The sequence below is a fragment of the Equus quagga genome, chromosome 11 (assembly GCF_021613505.1).
Source record: "Equus quagga isolate Etosha38 chromosome 11, UCLA_HA_Equagga_1.0, whole genome shotgun sequence".
NCBI classification, from domain to species: domain Eukaryota; kingdom Metazoa; phylum Chordata; class Mammalia; order Perissodactyla; family Equidae; genus Equus; species Equus quagga.
The window spans coordinates 32038366-32061289 of NC_060277.1; the positions used below are offsets into that span (position 1 = coordinate 32038366).

A 22924-nucleotide genomic window follows, 5' to 3' on the forward strand; every position below is an offset into this window, starting at 1 on the left:
ATAAAGAAATCTCAGTGAATTCTTAAGCAATACACATAATATCATGTTTTATTGCATAACATTTATGAATTCTTCCTTTAAATGTTCTGTTTGTTCTTTCAAACTTTACATGCTGCACAGGAAGTTCAAGCAAAACATGTATCTTAAAGGGACCTCCTACTAAATTTCTCCATTCTAACGTGATAGGTGTTTTAAACAGAAGTTTTTCTGAGTAAAAAGTACTTTGTTCTTTCCAGAGTAGGTTGTGTTAAATTATTAAAAAGCAGATGACTAAGGAAACCTCATTGCTGTGTTGGCACTGGGTAGGGGAAGTTAGGATAGCAGTTCTCAACCTTGCTTGTACTTGGTAATCACTTGGGTGCTGTTAAGAAATGGACAGATTACTATTCCCCACCGCAGGCAAATGAGTGAAAATCGCAAGAGGTGAGTCCTGGAAATGTGTCATTTTTCAAAGCATGCACACTCCCTACCCTCAGTGTGAGGACTGTTCTCAGAGCTCTGGCCTCAGCACACCCTCAGCTGAGCTGCTCTCCGGCATTCTCTGACTAGGTCCTTCCCTCTTTGGAGTGGTGGGTTCAGTGTATTTGGAACCCTTCCATATGAGCTTCAGATCTCATGTGAGAAACAAGCAGTGAATTTAAATTTAAGGAAGCAATTTATTATAAGTCCAGTTTACTGCTTGTTTCCCCAATAAATGTTTCAGATCATTATTTTAGGGAAATGAATTGATGACATTAAATTGTGTATTTAAAATAGAAAATTTAACAGGTGTCGGTTTAAATAGATATTTCTAAATTTCTGTTCTTCAGGAAGTCAATAGCAAGTATGTTGCCAAGCATTGGAATATTGGAATACGCATACATCTTCGTGCACATGTGTACATTTGTGTATTGAACTGACCATTCTAAATAAGTCATTAGTACTTTCCTTTATATAACACGTTTGTGCTGTTACTATTTATATCAAATTAATTCTTGACTTTAAATCATGATAAGTTATGCACATATTGTTAGATGAGTGAAAATAGTCTCTTTCAAAACAGTTCATTTGAGGATTCTATTAGTGATGAAATTTTCTTGTGTGAGGAGATGTATATTTAAAATGACATCCTTGCTTTATTTAATTAGTGTTGGGAAGTTTAGTCATACGTACTGTAAAAAAAAAATTTAAGAAATTACCCATCATTTAACAGCTGTAACATTTTGTGAGCTTGACTCTGTAAGTGCCCAAATACTTCACCCTCTTTAAAGATTTCAAGCAAGCTAGGAAGTAATTTAAAGGTGAAAGTCAGAGCTGAAACCAGTTATTACCATAAATATCAGCCAAGAAACTGAAAGTGACATTTTCTTTGTGGGATTCAACAGAATTTGCCAAGATTAGAAGTACAGCTGTTTATTAGGAGGTGGGTCCCACAGTTTGGCCCCAAACGACAGTTTATAATGCCAATTTAAATAGTACTGTCTTTCATTTTTAAGCTACAATGCTTATAATGACATCCTGGAAGGATACCTATAATATATACATGTCAGTATGAGTTCATCTCTTTTACGAAAATAATATATTAACTTTATAGAAAATACCAGCATCTTAACCTCCAACTTTTCTTCGCTTTTAAACATCTGAAGTCTGCATACTTAATTACAATACTAGTTTTGTGAATCCAGCCCTGACTTATTATGATGATTCTGTCTAAAGATGAGCAAACCAAACCCAGCCAAATCAAACCTATGTCTTTTACTGTCTTCCTGTGCATTGGGGAGGTGGCTGTTGGCACAGCACCTTGGTGGAGATGTTTCGGAGTGACAGCTGATGTGTGGATTGTTGTTAAGGTTGTGCTGGTGGAAACCCAAATGTGCAATCTTGATGGTTTGTCAGTGAAGCTTGTTATGATTGGGCAGCCAGAGATTTTTCTTTTAAAATACCCTTTTGAGACCTTTCTCTTCAGTTTTCCTCAGCATTCAAGCCTTAGCTCAAACCTGGTAATGAGGAGCGTCCCTTCCCCTGCCAAAAAGAGGTTAGCGTTCCTCTCTGGTTCCCATTATACCTGAAGTTCTCACTAAATGTGGTATTGCTGCTGTTTGTTTTTCTCTCCTGTGTTTTTCTCTTCAAGGGCAGGAATAGCTTCTTATTTATCATTTTGTCATCAGGGAGTGGAATATATTTAGAAGGCCCATCTATTTATTTAGTTGGCTTTTTTGTTGTTGTTATGCTTCTTAGATGAACTGTTTTCAGTATGAGAGAATTTTTAGGTTGACACTTATGGGCATATTGAGTATTTTCAGTTATTCTTTTAAATGGTGTAAATGCATTTTGTTAAATAATATGAAAGGATCATGAATTATGCATTGTGATTTCTTACTGCTTTTTTCGTATGTAATAAAATTTGGCTCAGTTTCATTATAGAAAATAACCAACTTACCTGATTTTCACAAAATCTTATAATCTAACTTCCTTCGAAGATTTAATAGCAGATTACTCTCCTGAGTTCTTTTGTTGCCAAGACTTAATTTCCTCTACCCAGATTGTCTGGTTCAAAATAGATTATCATGAAACATTAAAACTCATGACTCTTTGGTAAAGAGAAACTAACAGTGGCCACGGACTGTTTTTCTCGTCTCATAATTAACACAGTTCAGTAATTTTTCAGTGCATTTTTAAGCGGGAGTACAAATTGGAAATTGGTGTTTGTTAAAGACATAGAACTCTTTATATGACATAATGAAAAACCATGAATCAGTTACTTTGTATTAAGATGAAAACGTTAGATATTTATATCCATAAAGAAATTATTTTAATACATTAAGTCAATACAGAGGTCTTCTCCTTTAGTTAATCCTTAAGATAAAGATTTTTATCTGAACACAAAAGCATCTTTGTGGGGCTGGTTGTAAAATCTGTTCACTACAAACAAAAGTAATATCTAAAATGTAATATTTAAATTTATAAAATAGAAAATGAAAGTTCCTTTATAATCCCAGCTTCAAGGAACAGTTTGATACATATCTTTCTGTAATTTTTTTGTATTAATAAATTACATTTAATTAGTTATGTTACAGTTCTGTGGCATGCTTTTTTTAATGTTTTTCTGTAAGCGTACGTATCTTCCTCATTCTATTTAATTACTGTAATTCGTGAAGAATGTATCATGAATTACTTATCCTAATCCCTATTTATGGACATTCAACTGGATCCGTTTTTCCTTAGTGTAAGTGATGTTATAGCAAACATCTTTGTGTTTGTTTATTTACTTATTTTTGGTGAGGGAGATTGGCCCTGAGCTAACATCCATTGCTAATCTTCCTCTTGTTGCTTGAGGAAGATTGTCTTTGAGCTAACATCTGTGCCGTTCTTCCTGTATTTTGTGTATGGGACACTGCCACAATGTGGCCTAATGAGCAGTGTGTAGGTCCGTACCCAGGATCCAAACCTGTGAACCCCCCAGGCTGCCGAAGCAGAGCACGCAAACCACTACGCCACTGGGCCAGCCCCCATCTTTGTGTTTATTTATCTGACGTTCTTGTTCAGTTAGTTTAACTTAGATACATTTTTTGAAGTGGTATTTTTAGGTTAAATGGTGGGCAAATTTATTAATGTTAATCATTGACAGGTGATGCATATGGTGTATGTGAAGGTGTAAACATTGGCAAGAATAATCAATTTTTTTAAACACTCAGATTAGTTAAAATCTTATTCTATTTTGCTTTCATTCGATTGTTAGTATAATCATTATTTTCACTGACTTTGTATTTTTTTAATAAAATTAAGTTATTTGGTTAAAAAGTCAGCATAAAGAATAAAAGTATAGGAAATCAGTAAGCTTTACAGTCTTTAACTTGGACTTTTGATTTGACTTTGGTGTTGGATACCTGAGTTCCAGTCCTTACTGCTTACCGAGCATTTATCCTTGGGTGAGTTCTTTAATATCCCCATGCCCTAGCTTCCCCCTCTTTAAAAGAAGGATAATAAAAGGATGTACCTCATAGGTTTTCTTTGGATGTTAAATGAAATAATTACTTAAAGCAGTTAAAACAAAGCCTAACATGTAGTCATGCTCAATAGCAATGCTAGCTAGTACTATTATCATTAAATGGATTAATTAACAAGTTACTTGCCAACTTTATAAGGAATATATTATCTTAATTTATCCATAATTCAAGAGCATTAAAGATAACCACATTTCAGTTTCTATGTTATGTCTTATTAGTCTGTTGATCTTGGATTGGCATATTCACTGAAGCAGCATGTCAAGTCGTCTCTGCTTCCTCTAAAGGTGAGGGTGTGGAGATGTGTAGTAGCAGAGCTATAGCTGGGGCCTAGTAGGCTCCTGGTGGCCCACAGTCACCTGCTGCACCATGAATTCTTGAGTTCAGAGAACAAGTCCTCACAACTTGGTGCTTCGTAGGCAGTGTTCAGTATGTGTTGCACTGGTGGGAGGGTACATTTTAGCTAACAGCAGGATGTAGTTTAGACTTGCATTTAATAACAGATCTGGTCCTCTGATGAATCCATAGAGGTTGCTGAGTCCACGGGTACAATGCTACAGATGTTGGAGGTAGGGAGAGAACCTGCTGTTTCTTCTATTCCTAAACTTCTAATTGAGAGAAGCCTTTGAGGTACTAGGCATATAAAGACCAAAAAGAGAATGTGGAAGAGGACAGTGAGTGGAGGGACGTATGATTTAAAATAATTTGAAGGGCTGTTAGAAGAGTAATTCAATTTACCTTTTTGTCTCTGGAGGGTAAAACTCTAGGAATAATGAGAAGAATTTTTTAATATGAAGAATTTTTGTAGTGCCTGAGGGCTCACTTAGGCTTCTCTGCTTAATCAGATGCTTCTTTAGTTTTTCACTTTTTTAAAGAAGTCAGTTGTGTTTCTTTGTGTGTCTCTTTTTTCTTTTTCTTTTTGCCTAGGTATTATCATCACATTTCAAAAACTAGAAACCTTTATATAGAGAAAAGTCTCTTATTTATCCCTGATCCCCACATCTTTCTGTTAATAACTATTGTATTTAGATTTTCTGTTTTTTCCCAGAATGTCTACAAGCAAATATAAATGCAGATTCTTGTTCCCTGCTCCCTACCTCCACCAACTTTGAACAAGATCTTTCCAGGACAGTAAATAGAAAACGTTCTTAATTCTGTTTTATTTCTACACAGAATTCTATTTTATGGATGTGCCATAATTTATTCAAGTGGTACTCTATTGATAATGTTTGGATTGTTTCCAGTTTTTTGGTGCCAAAGATAATTTTGTGATGAATAATCTTATACATACACAATTTTGCAGGTGTGCAAGAATGTTTTTGGATACATTCTAAAAAAGTAAAGTTGCTAAGCCTAAGGTTATATGCATTTGTGAGAGAAAGATTTTTGTGTTCCCAAAATGAAATAGGCCATATTTTGAAAGACTACATTTGTGTTCACTAGAAAGTATTTATCTATAACATTGAGTTTCAAACATTTTTATTAACAGCTCACATTAAAAAAATTACTTGACATTGTGATTCAGTATACTCAAACACAAAATTTTCATGAAATGGCATTTACCCTTATATGTAAAACTCTGCACTATTTTCTTTTTCTTTTCTATTGTATTCCTTCAAAATACTGGTCACAGTCCACTAAATTGATTTCATAACCCACTAGAGGAGCATAAACTCCTGTGTGAAAACACTGATGTAGAGTTTAGTTGACCAACTCTGTTTATGGTAGAGGGTGCTCCTTGTTTGGATTACCTAGTCTCTTGAGAATTCCCTAGAATTCTCCTGCAGCTAAAACAAAAAATAAGGACAATTTTTCACTAATTCTTAGAAAGTCTTTCAGGAAATGACATTTTATCATCTTTGGACCCAGAGGTTATGATATTTTAGAATAATGGTATACGTTGATATCATATCTGTATACAGAGATATAAAAACGTAAAACTATGGATATATAAATTTAGATTTGTTTTGGGTATAAACCAGTCAAGAAATTTCTTGAGGATAGACAGATGATTTCTTGAGGATCAACAGTAAAGATAGAATATTAAATATTTCTTAACATAATTTTTCTGTATTCTTCGTAGTATGGGATATTTTATGACATGCTAAGTGTTTGATTATCTTTAGAATTTCTAACGCCGTCTTAGTGTCAGAAAGATTTTAAAAATGTAGAAAGTATGTTTTGAAACACCACCTCTTTTTTGGTTCCCAAAGCAAATGTAACAGGAGCTGATGCAATCCAAGTAACTTCTAGTTTCACTGGAAATTGCATTGAATGTGTGTAGAAAAAAGAATTTGTCTAGTATTTCTGATATCTGATAGAAAACAGTTGTCAAACTTAAATAATGTGAGCAGAAAAATTTATACCAGCCTCCTGTTTGAGAGAGAGTCATTAGAGGATTAATGTGGGGTGTCTTAAGTATTATTTAATTTATGAAAATTCATCAACAGTGCAGCTCACAGATGATAATTATGACTTAATCAAAATGACTCAGCTGAAACAGAAAGTACAGAAGTACAGAAAAGTACAGAAAGTACAGGAAAAACAGTATCACCAAATATTTACTTTGTGCCAAGTACTCTGGCAGGCATTAGGGAGACAAAGATGAAAAACATAATTCCCAACCCTTAGGAATCTCATATTCTAGAGGAAAATAACTCCTTATATTTATCATTTAGCACTTTAGAGAATGTAAGTGATTTCATTTGATCAGGTGGAGTATTTGTCATCCTTTAAAAAAGGTGAATAATGAGGCTTCAGTTGGGACCAGTTTATAGTGTGTGGTGGATGCTTAGACCTGTTTTAGACCATAGGTTGGAATAGAGAGGTTAGTATTAGTGATTCAGTCAATCTTTGAAAAGAACATTGATTCCATTCTTTAACATTCAACAAATGATTACTTGTTTTCTTGTTTCTTTCCATAATAAGAATAACTTTATGGAGAATAAGAAGTCAGATAAAAATTAATGTTCTGTCTCTTCCCCAAAGCATCCTCAGAGATTGAAAGTTTATAATAAGGTTTATCTGAATTCCACGACTCGGATTATGGCACCACCTTTCAGACCATGTTAAGAATTTTAGATGTTGCCCTAAGAGCCTTTCCCACAACGCAGTCTGCTATGTTATGATAGTATATTAATGACTTTAAGAACTCTACAGCTGCACTGTTTAACACGGTAGCCATTAGCATATGTAGATGTTGAGCAATTGAAATATGGCTAGTCAGGATTGAGATGTGCTCTAAGTGTAAAATACACTAGTTTCTCAGACTTAGTATGAAAATATTAATTTTTATTACATATTAAAAAGATAATACTTAGATACATTGGATGAAATAAAATTATTATAAAATTAATTTCACTTAAAAATATTTTTAATGTTTCTGCTAGAAAATTTAGATGTAAATGTATGGCTTGCATTGTACTTTTGTTGGACAGTGGTGATCCAAACTAGGGATGTTTAAAATTTTTTAAAAATTTCTTTCATTTGTTTATTTTTGATTTGTCGGACTACTTTTTTTTTTAATATGTAGTTCCAATCCGTCAGATTTCCTACCACTAGGGTATATGATGTTTGATCTTCCAGTATTTTCAGTTGAGTGTGAAAGGTTATGATTTGAACATTGATTTCTTAAGTTGTTTATTTACAACCCAAATGCATTTTTCTATGGAAGTATGATGGTCAAATAAAGACATCTGCCCTAGTATGTTTCCATAATTTACCTGAAATTTTTTAAATTTATCCATAAACCTACCTGTCCCAAGATCTCTAAGACCTAAATGAAAGTCCTGAGCTTTCTGAACTTGTCTTTCTGGAGCCATTAGTGACAGATTCCCATGAGCTTTAAGGAAGATGAGAATTAGAGGGTATCATCCCTCACCCGGTACCACTAGCATAGTTTTCTACCACTCCTCAATCTGTTCTTCACATGGTAGCCAGATAGAGCTCTAAAAAATATATTTGTCATTCTTCTGCTTAACATCATGCAGAGATTTTCCATTGTGTTAAGAATAAAAATCCAAACTCTTTACCATGACCTGCAGTAATATGACTCCTGTCTCCCTTTCCTGTCTCGTGTCCGAGTGCTTACTCCTCATGGCTCCTTGGGCATATTAGCTTAGTCCTGATTTAGTGGTCTGGCTCTAGGTCTTCATTCTGCCTTGAATATGTGATGCTTCCATATTTTCTTATGGCCTGCTTCTTGTCATTTTGTTCTCAACTCAGGTCACCTCTCTTGAAGCACCTTCCTGGAAATCTAATTTAAAGTCATTGTTACATCCCACTTTTCTGTATTATACCATCTATTAAAAATTTATTCAGAACAATATTTGAAATAATCTGTTCATTAGTGAATATGCTGATTTTTTGTCTCCCACTCTCATGTTTGTTTGTTTGTTTTGCTTTTTAGATTCCACATACAAGTGAATTCATATGGTATTTTAATTTCTCTGTGTGACTTATTTGACTTCGCATATGCCCTATAGGTCCATGCGTGTTGTTGCAAATGGCAAGATTTCATTCTTTTTAATGGCTGAGTAGTATTCTGTTGTGTGTTTGTGTGTGTGTGTGTGTACACCACATCTTCTTTATCCATTCATTTATCAGTGGACACTTAGATTGCTTTCGTATCTTGGCTATTATAAATAATACTGCAGTGAATATAGGGCACATATATTACTTGAATTAGTTTTCATTTTCTTCAGATAAATACTCAGAAGTGGAATTGCCAGATCGTATGCTAGTTCTATTTTTAATTTTTTGAAGAACCTCCATACCCTTCTCCATAGTGATTGTACTAATTTACGTTCCAGCCAACAGTGCACAAGGGTTCCCTTTTCTCCACATCCTTGCCAACACTTGTTATTTCTTGTCTTTTTGATAATAACCATTCTGACAGGTGTGAGGTGGTATCTCATTGTGGTTTTGATGTGCATTGTTCTGATGATTAGTGATGTAGATCATCTTTTCATGTATCTGTTGGCCATCTGTACATCTTCTTTGGAAAAATGTCTATTCAGATCCTCTGCCCATTTTTTTAATTGGATTGTTTTTTGTTTTGATATTGAGTTGTATGACTTCTTTATATATTGTGGATATCAACCTCTTATCAGATACATCATTTGCAAATATATTCTCCCATTCAATAGGTTGCCTTTTGTTTTATTGATGATTTCCTTCAGTGGGCAAAAGATTTTTAGTTTGATGTAGTCCCGTTTGTTTATTTTTGCTTTTGTTACCCTTGTCTGAGGAGACATATCTAAAACGTTATTCCTAAGATCAGTGTCAAAGAATTCACTGCGTAGGTCTTCTTCTAGGAGTTTTATGGTTTCAGGTGTTACATGTAAGCCTTTAATCTATTTTGAGTTTGTTTTTGTATATGGTGTAGGAAAGTGGTCCAGTTTCATTATTTTGCATGTAGCAGTCCAATTTTCCCAACACCATTTATTGAAGAGACTGTCTTTTCCCCATTGTATATTCTTGCCTCCTTTGTCATGGATTAATTGATCATATACACATGAGTTTATTTCTAGAATCTCTATTCTGTTTCACTGATCTATATGTCTGTTCTTGTGTCAGTACTATACTGTTTTGATTTCTATAGTTTTGTAGTATAGTTTGAAATCAGGGAGCATGATACCTCCAGCTTTGTTCTTTCTCAAGATTGCTTTGGCTATTCGGGGTCTTTTGTGGATCCATACAAATTTTAGAGTTATTTGTTCTAGTTCTGTGAAAAATGCCATAGGTAATTTGATGGGGACTGCAGTGAGTCTGTAAATTGCTTTGGGTAGTATGGACATTTTAATAATGTTAATTCTTCTAATCCATGAGCATGGTATATCTTGCCATTTGTTTGTGTCATCTTCAGTCTCTTTCGTCAGTGTCTTATAGTTTTCAGAGTACAGATCTTTCTCCTCCTTGGTTAAGTTTATTCCTAGGTATTTTATTCCTTTTGATGCAATTGTAAATGGGATTGCTTTCTTAATTTCTCTTTTTGATAGTTCATTATTAGTGTATAGGAAGGCAACAGATTTCTGTATCTTAATTTTATATCCTGCAACTTTACTGAATTCATTTATTAGTTCTAATAGTTTTTATGGTGGTGTCTCCCACCCTAATTAGACTGTAACCTGTATGACTATCTTTTGACCATTTGAACAATCTGTAGCACAAGAGGATGCACTCAATAAATACTTGCCAAATGAATAGATGATGATCCTAGCCATGAATGAAAGATCAAATTTCCTTTTAATATTCCTATTAAGGAGGCCCAAAGTTATCTATTTTGGAATGATTATTGAGAATAGTTTTATACACACACACACGTACACATATACACACAAAGCAGTGACTACTTAAAGACCTTTAAATGAAAAAATTATCTGATTATCTAAAAGAAATTTATCTGTCTATCTAATTAATACTCAAGGGTTTTAAGTAAGGCAGTCATCTAAAGTTTTTATTTTTAATCTCATGACTGTTAGGTATTTTCTGGTATGGAGCATGATTTGTGAGGAATCTTAGAGTGCTGGGATTCCAACAGATAGAGCTTGGATTGAGTATGCTGAGTCACGATCGTCTCTGATTCTGAAATCTTGAAACTAAGCCACTTGCTGTCTAGAGCCAGAGGAGGCTTAAAGTGTGAAAATTATATAGTACGTGTCTTTGGTATCTGTATGAGTTTTTCTGAATATATACTGAATTGCTAATGCCTACTGCTAGAATATTTTAAACTTAATCTTATGATTTATACACTAGCTTGAAGGGGCAGCATGGTCCTGTTCATCCCAGATATCTAGTCAATGCTTTTTAATCAACTATCAGCATAAGTGCCTACATTTGATTATTATAAGCAGCTGACGTAGTATGTTTAATGTATATTTTTGTTCTTCTAGTTAAGTACTATCATCCAGGTTATTTTTTAAAATAAAGTGTGCATTTGAGAGCACAATGTGATAGCCAGTGTGATAAGGGATATTCAGAGCATATATATTTTCAGTGGGATTGTATAAATGTCATGTCATTTCTGTAAAATTGGTAGTCTAATGAATCTAAAATATATATAAAAAAGTGGATTTACAGTCAAGCTTGTAACATTTAAAATATTTTTGATCTGTTGATTATGATGTTTTGAAAATATCTTAGTTAAAACCAATTAAAAGGGAAAACGGTATATATTTAGAATGGCTATCTGGGCTGAACATAAGGCATTTATGATAAATGAGCCATGTGACACTCAGTTTTCTGTTTAAAAGCAAATGCTAACATGCTAAGAAAAATAATTGCAGTTTAACTTTATGCACTCATTAATATATAAAGTCAAAACATTTTACTTTTAAGTTAGAAGAATACCAGATATTTGGAAGTAATGATTATTATCACCATTTAAGTAGACATTAGTATATGTATGAAATATAAATAAAACAATGAATATCATTACTACATAGTTCCAAATTTGAATAGAGTTTTGGTATAACTACACTTTTCTTCCTCTTTAATCTGTTGTGATCGCTGCTCAACCTTTTGGCCAAGATCAAGTGTAATCTTTTTTTTCTTATTTCAAGATAGTTGTGAATCTAATTTGAATAGCATTCAAATATAAGAATTGCCTACGCATAATAAACTTTAACCTAATTTTCTCATGTTCCAGTAGCTCACAGATACAATTTGAAATATACTGGGCATCCCCGTGGCCGAGTGGTTAAGTTCACACGCTCTGCTGTGGCGGCCCAGGGTTTCACCGGTTCGAATCCTGGGTGCGGACGTGGCACCGCTCATCAGGCCATGCTGAGGTGGCATCCCACATACCACAACTAGAAGGACCCACAACTAAAAATACACAACTATGTACCGGGGGGCTTTGAGAGAAAAAGGAAAAATAAAATCTTTAGAAAAAAAAGAAATATACTGAGTCCTCAGGTGAAATCTTTTAATACTGTTACGATTGCTGTCTGTGCACATTCCTTTTATTTTTTACCAAGTTTATTGGTGAGAATTATTTCATTCATTTTCCTAAATTCAAAGTGAAAAACAAAAAGAAATGTTTGGAGGAAGACGTAGAACATGGGCTATTTGAAGTGATTTATAAATATTTGGAGGGTTTTTTTTTTTCGTAACTTGCTGTTTCTCATCAGCATGTTCTGTTGATAGTAAAATGTCAACAATATTTTAAGGATTCTTTCGCAGTGGTCTGTTTGAAAAGAATATAGAGACTTATTAATTGGCAAAATAAGTCGTCTTATAGTATTATTTTAAACAGTAAATTTGGTGCTAATTCGTATTTGGAGCCAAGACAAACTGAATTCAGGTCCCATCTTGTCACAATTTATTAGCAATGGGGACTTGGGTGAGTTGTTTAACTTCTCTAGGCCTCAGTTTCCTCTGCTGATTTCCTCCTTTAGTCTTTCAGGAAAGCTTCAGAGGTTTCTAGAGGAGTCTGTACAGTAGTCTGGTCTTCATGCTCTGGTCATGGCCTGCTTTTCCACCTTCATCGTCTCTGGTATCCCTTCCTCCCATTTCCCTCACACAACTACTAACTTTAAGCTAATTTTAGGTGTTTTTCTACCTTCTACCTGTTCTCTCTACTTGAAATGGTATTCTCCTTAGTGACTCTCCCCTCAGATACCTCAGTACATAGTTTATATTTTTATTATAGAAAACTAAACTGATGTAATATGGTTTTTAACAAGCCTTTTTTCCCCTTTAAACCACAAACTAATCCGTTGTAAGGATGATTTTATACACCGACTTTTGTTAAGAAAGTGAATATTTATGCTGACATATCCTTAGTATAGTATTATTTATACAAGTGATAAGTAATGATTGTCATTTTAACTTTCATTTCCCTAGTGACTAATGATGTTGAACATCTTTTGGTGTGCTTATTGCCATCCAGATACTTTCTTCGGTGAAGAGACTGTTCAAATCTTTTGCCCATTTTGAAAATTGGATTGTTTGTTTTCCTTTAGCATTGCGTTTGGAGAATCCGTTTTATATTCTGGATACAAGTCCTTTATCAGATGTATGCTTCACAAAGATTTTCTCCCATGTTGCGGCTTCCTCCTTGATTTTCTTAACAATGTCTTGAAGATTATAGGTTTTTCGTTGTGCTTAAGTCCAATTTATCAATTTGTTTGTTCATGGATTATGCTATATTTAAGAAATCTTGGCCTAACTGAAGACCACCAAGAATTTCTCCTATATTTTCTTCTTCAAGTTTTACATTTAGTTCAGTGATCCATTTTGAGTTAATTTTTATGTATGGTGGGTGGTATGAATCCAGGTTCATTTTTTCCCATGTGGATATCCATTTGTTCCAGCATCATTTATTGAAAATGCTGGCCTTTGTTATCTGCATTACCTTTGAGCTTTTGTTAAAAATAAGTTGTCCATATATATCAGGGTTTATTTCTCGATTCTTTATTGTGCTCCTTGATCTGTTTATTTTTAAGCCAATACGATGCTGTCTTGATTTCTCCAGTTTTTTAATAATCCTTGAAAGTAATTAGTTTTAGCTCTCTTACATTGTTCTTTTTCAAACTTGTTTTGTCTCTTTTAGTTCCTCTCTATTTCCATGTGAATTTTAGAATGAGCTTGTAAATTTCCACAAAAAATCCTGATGAGATTTTGATTGGAATTGCATTGAATCTATATAGATCAATTTGGGAAGAGTTGATGACTTAAGAATATTGAGTTTACTTTTGTTTCTCTTAGCAAAATTATGTAGTTGTCAGTATATAAGTGTTTCCCATCTTTTTTCAGATTTATCCCTGAGTGTTTCATAATTTTGATGCCGTTGTAATTGATTTTTTAAAAATGTTTGCTTTCATATTTTTTGTTAGTATATGGAAATACATGTTTGGTTTTTTTTAATGTTGATCTTGTATCCTCCAACCTTCCTAAAATTCACTTATTAGTTTTAGGTGATTTTTTGTAGATTTAATCAGGTTTAGTGCAGAGAAAATTACGTCATCTCTAAATAAAGACAGTTTTTCTTGTTTTCCTATATGAATGCCATAGAGTTATTTAGTTCCAAATATTTAGATATTTTCTTAGGATCTTTAAGGATTTCTAATTTAATTCCATTGTGATCAGAGAACATACTTTATATGATTGCTTCCTTTTCATTTTATTGAGACTTATTTCATGACCCAGAATCTGGTATGTCTTGGTAAATGTTTTATGAGCAGTTGAAGAGAATATATATTCTGCTATTTTTAGATGAAAAAATATTAGGTCAAATTGGTTGATAGGCTGTTCAAGTCTATAGCTTTGCTCATTTTCATGCCTACTTGTTCTATCAGCTGTTGGAGAGAGATTTGAAATCTCTGATTATAATTGTGGATTTGTCTGTTTCCCTTTGCATATCTATCAGTTTTTGCTTCGTGTATTTTAAAAACCTATTACTAGATATTTAAGTAATTAGGGCCATTATGTCCTATTGATTAATTCACCTCTTTGTCATTATAAAATGACTTTCTTTATCTCTGGTATTATTCTTGGCTTTAAAATGTGGTTTTTTCCCCTTCATATTGATATAGCCATTCTGGTTTCCTGCCATGATTCCCATCCAGTGTTTTGTTTATTCTCAGACTCTTCATATAGGAAGACTTTAGGAAAAATTATTTAACCATTCTGTCTTAATTCTCTTCTCTATTAAAAGGATATAATAATAGTGCTTATACTGTAGAGTTGTTTCAAGGATTAAATAAGGAAATATATCAAAACAATTGCATTTATTGAAGTGTAAGTTCTGGAAAAACGTAATCTGTAGCTATTATTCCTGCTATTATGGCTGCCTTTTCAAAAAGGGTTTTAAAGATCCCTAAGATTTAAATAGAATTTCCTATTGATTTAAATCCCCAGGAAGTTTTTCGTTTGCGTGTTCATTAGTAGTCTTCTATCCAAATAAACTAGAATAGCATCATATGAATTCAAAAGATACCTGTGTTTAATTTTGTTTTCTAAGATTATTAATTTATCATTGTTTTATACTTTGGATTATGTACAAAGATACAGGTATAGTTCTATTATTCTGTTTTTCAAATTTAATTTGAAATTCCCAAATGCATTAGAATTGTACAGTAGTTGTGAATTGTTCTCAACTCGACACTCCAGTTTACATATTGCGAGACTAAACAAATTAGTCGTTTTTGGTTTTTTTAATCAAAGGAAATAAATGTTTACATTTACTGTTTTGTGTAGGTCCTTCACATTATTACCGTTTATAATGGGTCATGTCTTTTTTTAGATTGGGCAGCTGGCTTTTAAAGGAATGAGGAGACTCAATAGAATCCAGTCAATTGTCTTTGAGACTGCCTACAACACCAATGAGAACATGCTGATTTGTGCCCCTACTGGAGCTGGAAAGACCAACATTGCGATGCTTACAGTTTTGCATGAAATTCGCCAACATTTTCAACAGGGTGTTATCAAAAAGAATGAATTTAAGGTAGGAAATTAACAAGCCAGACGACAGCTTTTTAAATTGTAAAATTAAAATCATTTTTTCTATCTGTACGTGTTACGTGAAATCTGGAAGTTTTTAAGGATGTCGTATACATAAAGAATGCTGCTTGATTTACTTTATTACTATTAAGGCAGTCCCTATGTTATGAAAATCCCATTACACCTGTGAAAAGCTATGAAAATACATCTAGTTTTGAGGCAGAACCAATTTTCAAAGTGATGAGGCTGTATAAACAAATTCCTTTGTCCTTTAAACAGCCTGCACACTTAGCCAACATAGGTAAGTACCTTTCATATATCACTATTAAGATTTTTCACTTGACGTGGCTAGAATCATATTTCAGTATAAATTGTGACTTGTATTGACTACTGTGAAACAAATGACACTGTAGTTTTTGCTCATTCATCAAGCTAGTGTTTCATTGGTACAGATTGTATATGTTGCTCCAATGAAAGCCTTGGCAGCTGAAATGACAAATTACTTCAGCAAGCGTCTAGAACCACTGGGCATTGTTGTGAAAGAACTGACTGGTGATATGCAGTTGTCAAAAAGTGAAATTTTACGAACTCAGGTATGTTGTATACTTAGATTTTTTGTTTAATATTGTTCTCTTTTTTCAGGTAATTGTGAAAATTGTATATAACCATACCTTAAGTAACTATAAAACAATACAAACATAATGTAATGAACTTCTTTTATTTGTAACCACATCTTACCTACAAAAGAAGATCTTGGTGGTATTTTGTTTTATGGCATCCCTTCTAATTTCCTTGATTCTTGCTGTATCTTGAATATTATTGGATTCCTAGTGTAGATTTTAAGTCCATCGACAGTAAATGTGGTTCTTTTAAAACAGTAGGGAATAAGAATATGGATAAAACCAAAGTTCAGTTTTAAGAGCAGGCAAACGTGTAGATCTTTAAGTGATCCCAGTAGTATTCAATATCATTCCATAAGGATGGTTTAACTTATAATAAAAGTTTTTAGTCATTCTTTATTTCCTCAAATAAGAAGTTATTTAGACGTGCACTGTATATAGCACTATATTAGGTGAAATGCATGACAACAAAGACATTTAAGATACAGTTCCTGCCTTCAAGGATCTTACATTATGGCTGAGTTGGCAAAAGCTATACTGGAGCTGCAACTAGATTATCATGAATGGATGCAACGTGTAAGTAAGGTGATGTTCCTAGTGCTTCTAAAGAATAAAATAAGGGATTACCAAATAGTAATGGAACAATTCAGGGGAAAATAGATGATACAGCTTTTGGAACAGTGAATGGACATTGATTTAAAATGGGATTGGAGGGTGTATTAGTTTCCTAGGGCTTCCATAACAAAATACTGCAAGCTGGGTGGCTGAAAACAACAGAAACTTAACTCTCACAGTTCTGGAGATCAGAAGTCTGAAATCGAGGTGTCGGCAGGATTAGTTCCTCTGGAGGCTCTGATATAGTATTCTTTCCATGTCTCTTTCCTAGTTTCTGGTGGCTGTTGTCAATTCTTGGCCTTCGTTGGCCTGTAGACATATCACTCTAGTTTTTGCTTCCATCATCACATGGCCTTCCTCCCTGAGTGTCCTTTCCCCTGCTCTTTTAAGGACGCTATCCATTGGATTTAGGACCTTCCCTAATCTAATATGATCTCATCTCAAGATCCTTGCCTTAATTAGTTCTGCAAAGACTTTTTCCAAATAAGCTAACACTCGCAAGTTTTGGGTGTACGTATCTTTTGAGTTGCTCATGTTCAACCCACTAAAACAGCTACACCAGGTACACTGAACCGCATGACAAAGATAGAAGATCAGGTTCCAGTTAAATGTATTTTGGTGCTGATAAGAATAGGGTGCATTATAATCCACTTTTATGCCAATTTTACCAATTATCCTTAAGTTTGTCTTTCATAGGTACTCTTTTAATAAAAAAGTTAATCGAAAACCCATGCATTTTTTTCCTCGTAACATTTTTGTAGTCTCTTATTATTTCAAATTTTTCTCAAAAATCAGTAATTATATTTGATATGTTAAATGCAAAATTCCTTTATTGTCATTATTTTAATCATCTGCCTAGAGACATTTTAATGATTTCTTAAAGTTTATCTAAAAGGACTTTTTCTATTCTTTGATATGTAATCAAATTTCTAATATTGTTTATGAAATTTGAGTGATTAGATATTATCCAGGCTTTTCCTTGAAATATTCTAAATTTGGGTATGTGAAAGAATCTAGAGAATTGTCACTTGAAAGGAAGAGTAACAATTATATTTATGTATAGTCCTTAACAAATTTTGGTTCTTTGTATATAATTTGTATACTTAACACAATGAACTGAATCATGTTTAAAATTTTAAGTTTATACGATAAAGAGAAGGGAATTTACAGATTTTTGTAACACAGCACAGTATTGTGTATAGTTTCCAAATTTATGGACACATTAGATTCTGAAAGTTTGTTAATGTTTTCAGAGAAGTGGTGTTGTATATGATAGATTCCAAGGCCAGCTACCAGGGCTAGCTGAACATATAATTACAGAGATCATGTCTCAGAACCTACTCATCAGTATACATAGACTGGTAGATAATTTTTTTTAGTGTGTGATATTTATTTTCATAATGTCTTGTAGCGGCATATACATTAAATCAAAATATAACATTTAACAAATTATCTTTATTAAAAATAAAATTTCCTGAAATTGGAAGCCTTCTAGACTATCTGAGACCATATCTAGGGTGCACCTTACCTAAAGAAATGAGTTTTCCATCCAGGTGTGTACAATGAAATTTAGGGAAGAAATTGTCAGTTTATGTCTCTTTTATTCCTTGCAAGTTTAGCCTTGAGAAATTTTCTGAAAATAGTAAGTTTGGCTTTGGCAGTCTTATCTCACTGCTGTGCCAAATCCAGGGCTTTTCTTTTTATCTTGCTTTAGTCTTTCTGAACACCATAAAATTTTGATTGGTCTTATACTGTATGCAACTGTGTTACTGATGCTAGTGAAAGAATGTTTATGGAAAGACAAAGCAGGTAACATTTCAATTCAGATTACAAGCCAGTCACTATGCTAAATGCATAGGTGCATCCTCATTCAGTCATTACAAGAACCCGAGTAGTGTCTCCATTTTACAGATACAGAAAGTAAAACTCATTAAAATCTACCTAGATTTATGTATTTTCAAAATGTTTATGAGCATCTCTCTTTTTTTCCTTTTACCCATCTCTGTACTTCCCTAGACCTGCTCTGTATCATTTGTAAATATTTGTTAGTTCTGTAAGGGCGGGGACCAAGTGCTTAGCCTCAGTAGTAGTTAATGAATTGAACCTCCTGTCTTGTGCTTGCTCTTTATTCTCCTCCAATGTAGCCCTACTGTCAGTGATGGTGATTTTTGTAGACCTGGAACTATATAGTTACTAACCTTTTCACCCTGTCCTCCTGTCTGTTCTCACAGATTAACAGATTGTGCTACTATCACTGCCTTTGAGCCTGGGCTATAGAGAGAGCAAAGCAGGAATATTGCAGAGCACACGGGAGTGCAGACATACTCAACTTCTATTTTTGAAGTTTTAATTTCCTGCTTTCCCTACAATTTTTGCTTTTGTAATTTTTAATAGCTTTTTAAGGATTTCCATTGTATATTTTTTTGTAAATAAGTTTCCCAATAATTAAGCCATTTAATATAACCTTAAATTTTTCCTGTCATTTTAAAAATTGTTTTCAGTATTGTTAATCTTTTTTTTTAATAATATGGAAGGCAAGTTAATCTCACTTGCAAATTCTCTGTCATGCTGTTCTCATCATATTTTTCTCTTGCTCATAAACTTTCATTGGTTCTTTATTGCTTATTGAATTAAATCCAGCTACCTAGCTTGTTAAGAATCCTGTGTAAATTAAGTATAGTACACGATGTGATTTGTTTTGTGGTTCAGTAGGGACTGTCATGTCTAGAGGGAGTTACGATTTTATTGAGGAATGAATGTAAAATTTCCTTTTAAAAGATAGAATTATGTAATTCTATGATTTATTGTCAGGAGAAATAGTCTGTGTAGACAACAAATAACTATCTGATGTTCAACTGAAAAGCAGCTTTTTGCAACTTTGAACAACTCAGTAAGTTTGTTGTCAATGAAAACACCAATTTACTTTTCTGACCTTATTTTCCATTATTCAACATCTACCATTAATTTCAAACTTCACCTTTTAAATGTACCCTTCATGAAGAGTTCCTATTTTACAATATTCCTTGTGGTTTTCAGTAGTTCCTTTGCAGCTGTGCTGCTTTTCTTTATATTCTGCCTTTCCTTGGCTCAAATGATCCCTTCTGCCTGCCTTCCCAATATCGTAGATGCGGTGTTCTTCTGAACCTCAGTAACAAGATTTCTTCTGTCGTGGCACTAACTGTATTAAAGCAGAGCATTCGTTCTGAGTTCTGGAATTGTTCTCCTTCTTTTGTGTTTGTTTGCTCATCTTTTTACTGGGCTGAGTTTATCTGTGAAGCTTTGGGGGTTGAGATGGGTTACTTCAGGTTTTGTTTTTGTTTCTGTTTTAACTAGGGATGGAGGGAGAGTCTATTCAAATCTCTTGGGCCCAGGCACCAGCAAAGGGAACCCTGAATTTCTGTTGTGTTATTCTGTTAGATCAGAGCTCTAGCAGCCTTGGTTGGAAGGCTGTGTGCAGTGTGCATATGCATGTGCTCATGTCACACTCAGTGTTAATGTCACACTGCCATGATTTACTCTTCTCTCAAGGGCATTTTTCCTATGGTATGTGTTTTGTTGATTATTTCACTGAGAATGTCTATATGCTTAGGCGTGGAGGGTAGGAAAAAAGAGGAGATGGAAAATTGAGTTAGAAATTATATATGCTAAGGTCGCAGTTTTATCTGGATATCTGTGTATTATATGTTTAATTTACTATTGCTACCTTTCTGTATAAAATCTAAGAATGTCTTTGTTTCATCTCCATTCCTGAAGGGTATTTTTACTGGATATAGACTTGCAGATTGTCAGTTCTTTTCTTTTAACACTTGCAAAATGTGCCACCTTTTTCTGGTTTCTGAAGAAATATCCACTGCCATTCAAATTGTTCACCTATAGGTAATGTATTGTTTCTCTCAATCTCCTTTCAAGATTCTGTCTTTGTGTTTAGTTTCCAGAAGTTTGATTATCATGTGTCTAGTTGTACATTTCTTTTGAGTTTAGCCTGTTTGGTATTTGTTTAGCTTCTTGAGTCTGGGTTTGTGTCTTTGGTCAAACTTGGGAAATTTTCAGCCTTTGTTTCTTTAGTCCATCACTCTTTCTCCTCTTCTTGGACTTCACGGACAGGAATATGGTATGTTTTGAATAAGCCCCACGAGACCCTAATATCTGTTCATTTTTTTTTAACCTGTTTCCATTGTTCAGATCCGATAATTTCAATTGATCCATCTTTGAGTCCACTGATTCTTTTATCTCTTGTCTACATTTTTGCTATTGAGTATTTAATTTAGGTTTTCAGTTCTAACCTTTCTGTTAGGTTTTTTTTTAATCTCCTGTCTTTGCTGAGACTTTTTATTTTTTTCATTTGTTTCACGTGTTTTGAAACTGCTCCCTGAAGGATTTTTCTGATAGTTGGTTTAAAAGTCTTATCAGGTAATTCCAACGTCTTCATCATCTCAGTGTTGGCATCTGTTGTAGGTCTTTTCTCATTGGGTTGAGATTTTCCTAGTGATTGGTTTGCATGTTGTTTTCAGTTGTGTCCTGGATCTTCTGGGAGTTATATTATGAGACTCTGGTTCCTATTTAAATCTTGTTACTTGTTACTGCTTGGCTGGGATGCCGGTCAGGATTCTTTTCACACATGGCCTCACCCCCTTAGTGCCAGTCTCAGCACGTAGTGAGGTTGGAGAGGAGCACTTTTTTCCTTAATGGTGTTTGACTAGTATTGTCAAAAAGGTTCTGCCCCCCTTAGTACTTTGGCTAGAGAAATCTCTTGTATGTTGGGTGCTTTGTTTTGTTCAGGGGTGGATTCTGCACCCTCTAGCTTATCGAGTTGTAAGCTTCTTCAGCACCAGGCTGGGATATATAGGACTAAAAGAAAGAACCCCTAGGCAACTCACTGCTATGTCAGTTCTTGAATTCTGAGGTCCTTATACAGTCCCACTTCTCTTCTCCAACTTTAGAGTTTTCTGATGTCTCTTTCATGTTTTTTATCTAGAGTTTTTAAATGTAATAGGTAAGAGTAAGATGAAATATGTTTCCTCTATCCTGTCCAACTGTACAGACTTAAATTATAATGCAGTCAAATTCATCAACTTTATGGTTTCTTTTTCGTTTATTATGTTTTCTTTATCCCAAGTTTATGAAATCCTCCTATATTTTGCTTCTAATAGATTTAAAGTTTTATTTTTTACATTTAAGTTTTGAATCTCTGAATTTTTATTGGTTTTTTGGTGAAGGAGGATTCTAATTTTACTCTTTTATGTAAGGAAAGTCAACTGTTTCATCATTTTCTCTCTGTCCTTTCCTGGTGAATTTGAAATGCCATCTTTACGATATTCTGAATTCTGCTGTTGTCTTGTAGCTCTTACTGAGATTCCTGTTGTACATTGATGTATATATCTGGCCTGGTCTCAGGATTACAGTGTTTCACTTACTATTATTTTAGAATGTGTTGAATGTAAAGCAAATCCCACCCCCCTATTTTGTTCTCATTTTTCAGAATAGCCTTAGCTATTCTTTGACTTTACTTGAGCATTTTCATTTTTAAATCAGCCTCTTTCGTTACATCAAAGGATCTGTTGGGGTTTTGATTAGAATTTCATTGAATTTATGGAATATTTTGGGAGAATTGACATTTTATCATGTCATGTCTTCATCCATGACCATTATATATTTTCCACCTTTTAGTTCTCTTTTTGCCATTCAGAATATTTTATAATTTTCATCATGGATCTTATACATTTGTTTTAAGATTTATTCCTGAAGATCTTGTATAATTTGTTGTCATCTTTTAAAATTTCTATTATGTAATGATTATCATTGGAGTTTAAGAACACTATTGATTTTTGTATATTTATATTATATCCCAGAATGCTGCTAAATGCTCTCATTGATACTAATAGCTTATCTATAAATAGCTTTGATTTTCGGTATAGATGATAATCTAATCTGTAAAGTACAGCAGTATGGGCTCATTAACTTTGAGAGTAGCCCACCTTTAGACTCTGATGTTTTTGTCTTTGGATTCTCTATCTTAGTGTGTGTCTGTGTTGTTTTAAACATTTTCTCTTGCATTTTATATTTTTGAACTGAAGAGGGGAGTTTACATCAGTTCATTGTGCTTTATTGAGTGAAAGTTACAGACTTCACTATTCTCATGCTGACGGACAATAAACAAAATGAGCACAGAATAATGACTAAGATGTATGTGAGGGATTACTGAGAAAGTTGGTTTTTTGTTTTGGAAGTTTAAAACTTCCAAATCTTTCACTGAATTACTTT

The 22924-nt window shown here is 33.7% G+C and overlaps 1 protein-coding gene across 2 annotated transcripts in view; it reads left to right on the forward strand.

Annotated features, from left to right (window-relative positions):
* ASCC3 (activating signal cointegrator 1 complex subunit 3) overlaps nucleotides 1–22924 on the forward strand; it is a 323391-nt gene that overhangs the window by 80651 nt on the left and 219816 nt on the right. For both annotated transcript variants that reach the window (XM_046674951.1, XM_046674950.1), the window contains exons 9-10: nucleotides 15232–15432; nucleotides 15881–16021. In XM_046674951.1, the coding sequence (XP_046530907.1) occupies nucleotides 15232–15432; nucleotides 15881–16021 (342 nt within the window). The remainder of the gene's footprint in view (nucleotides 1–15231; nucleotides 15433–15880; nucleotides 16022–22924) is intronic.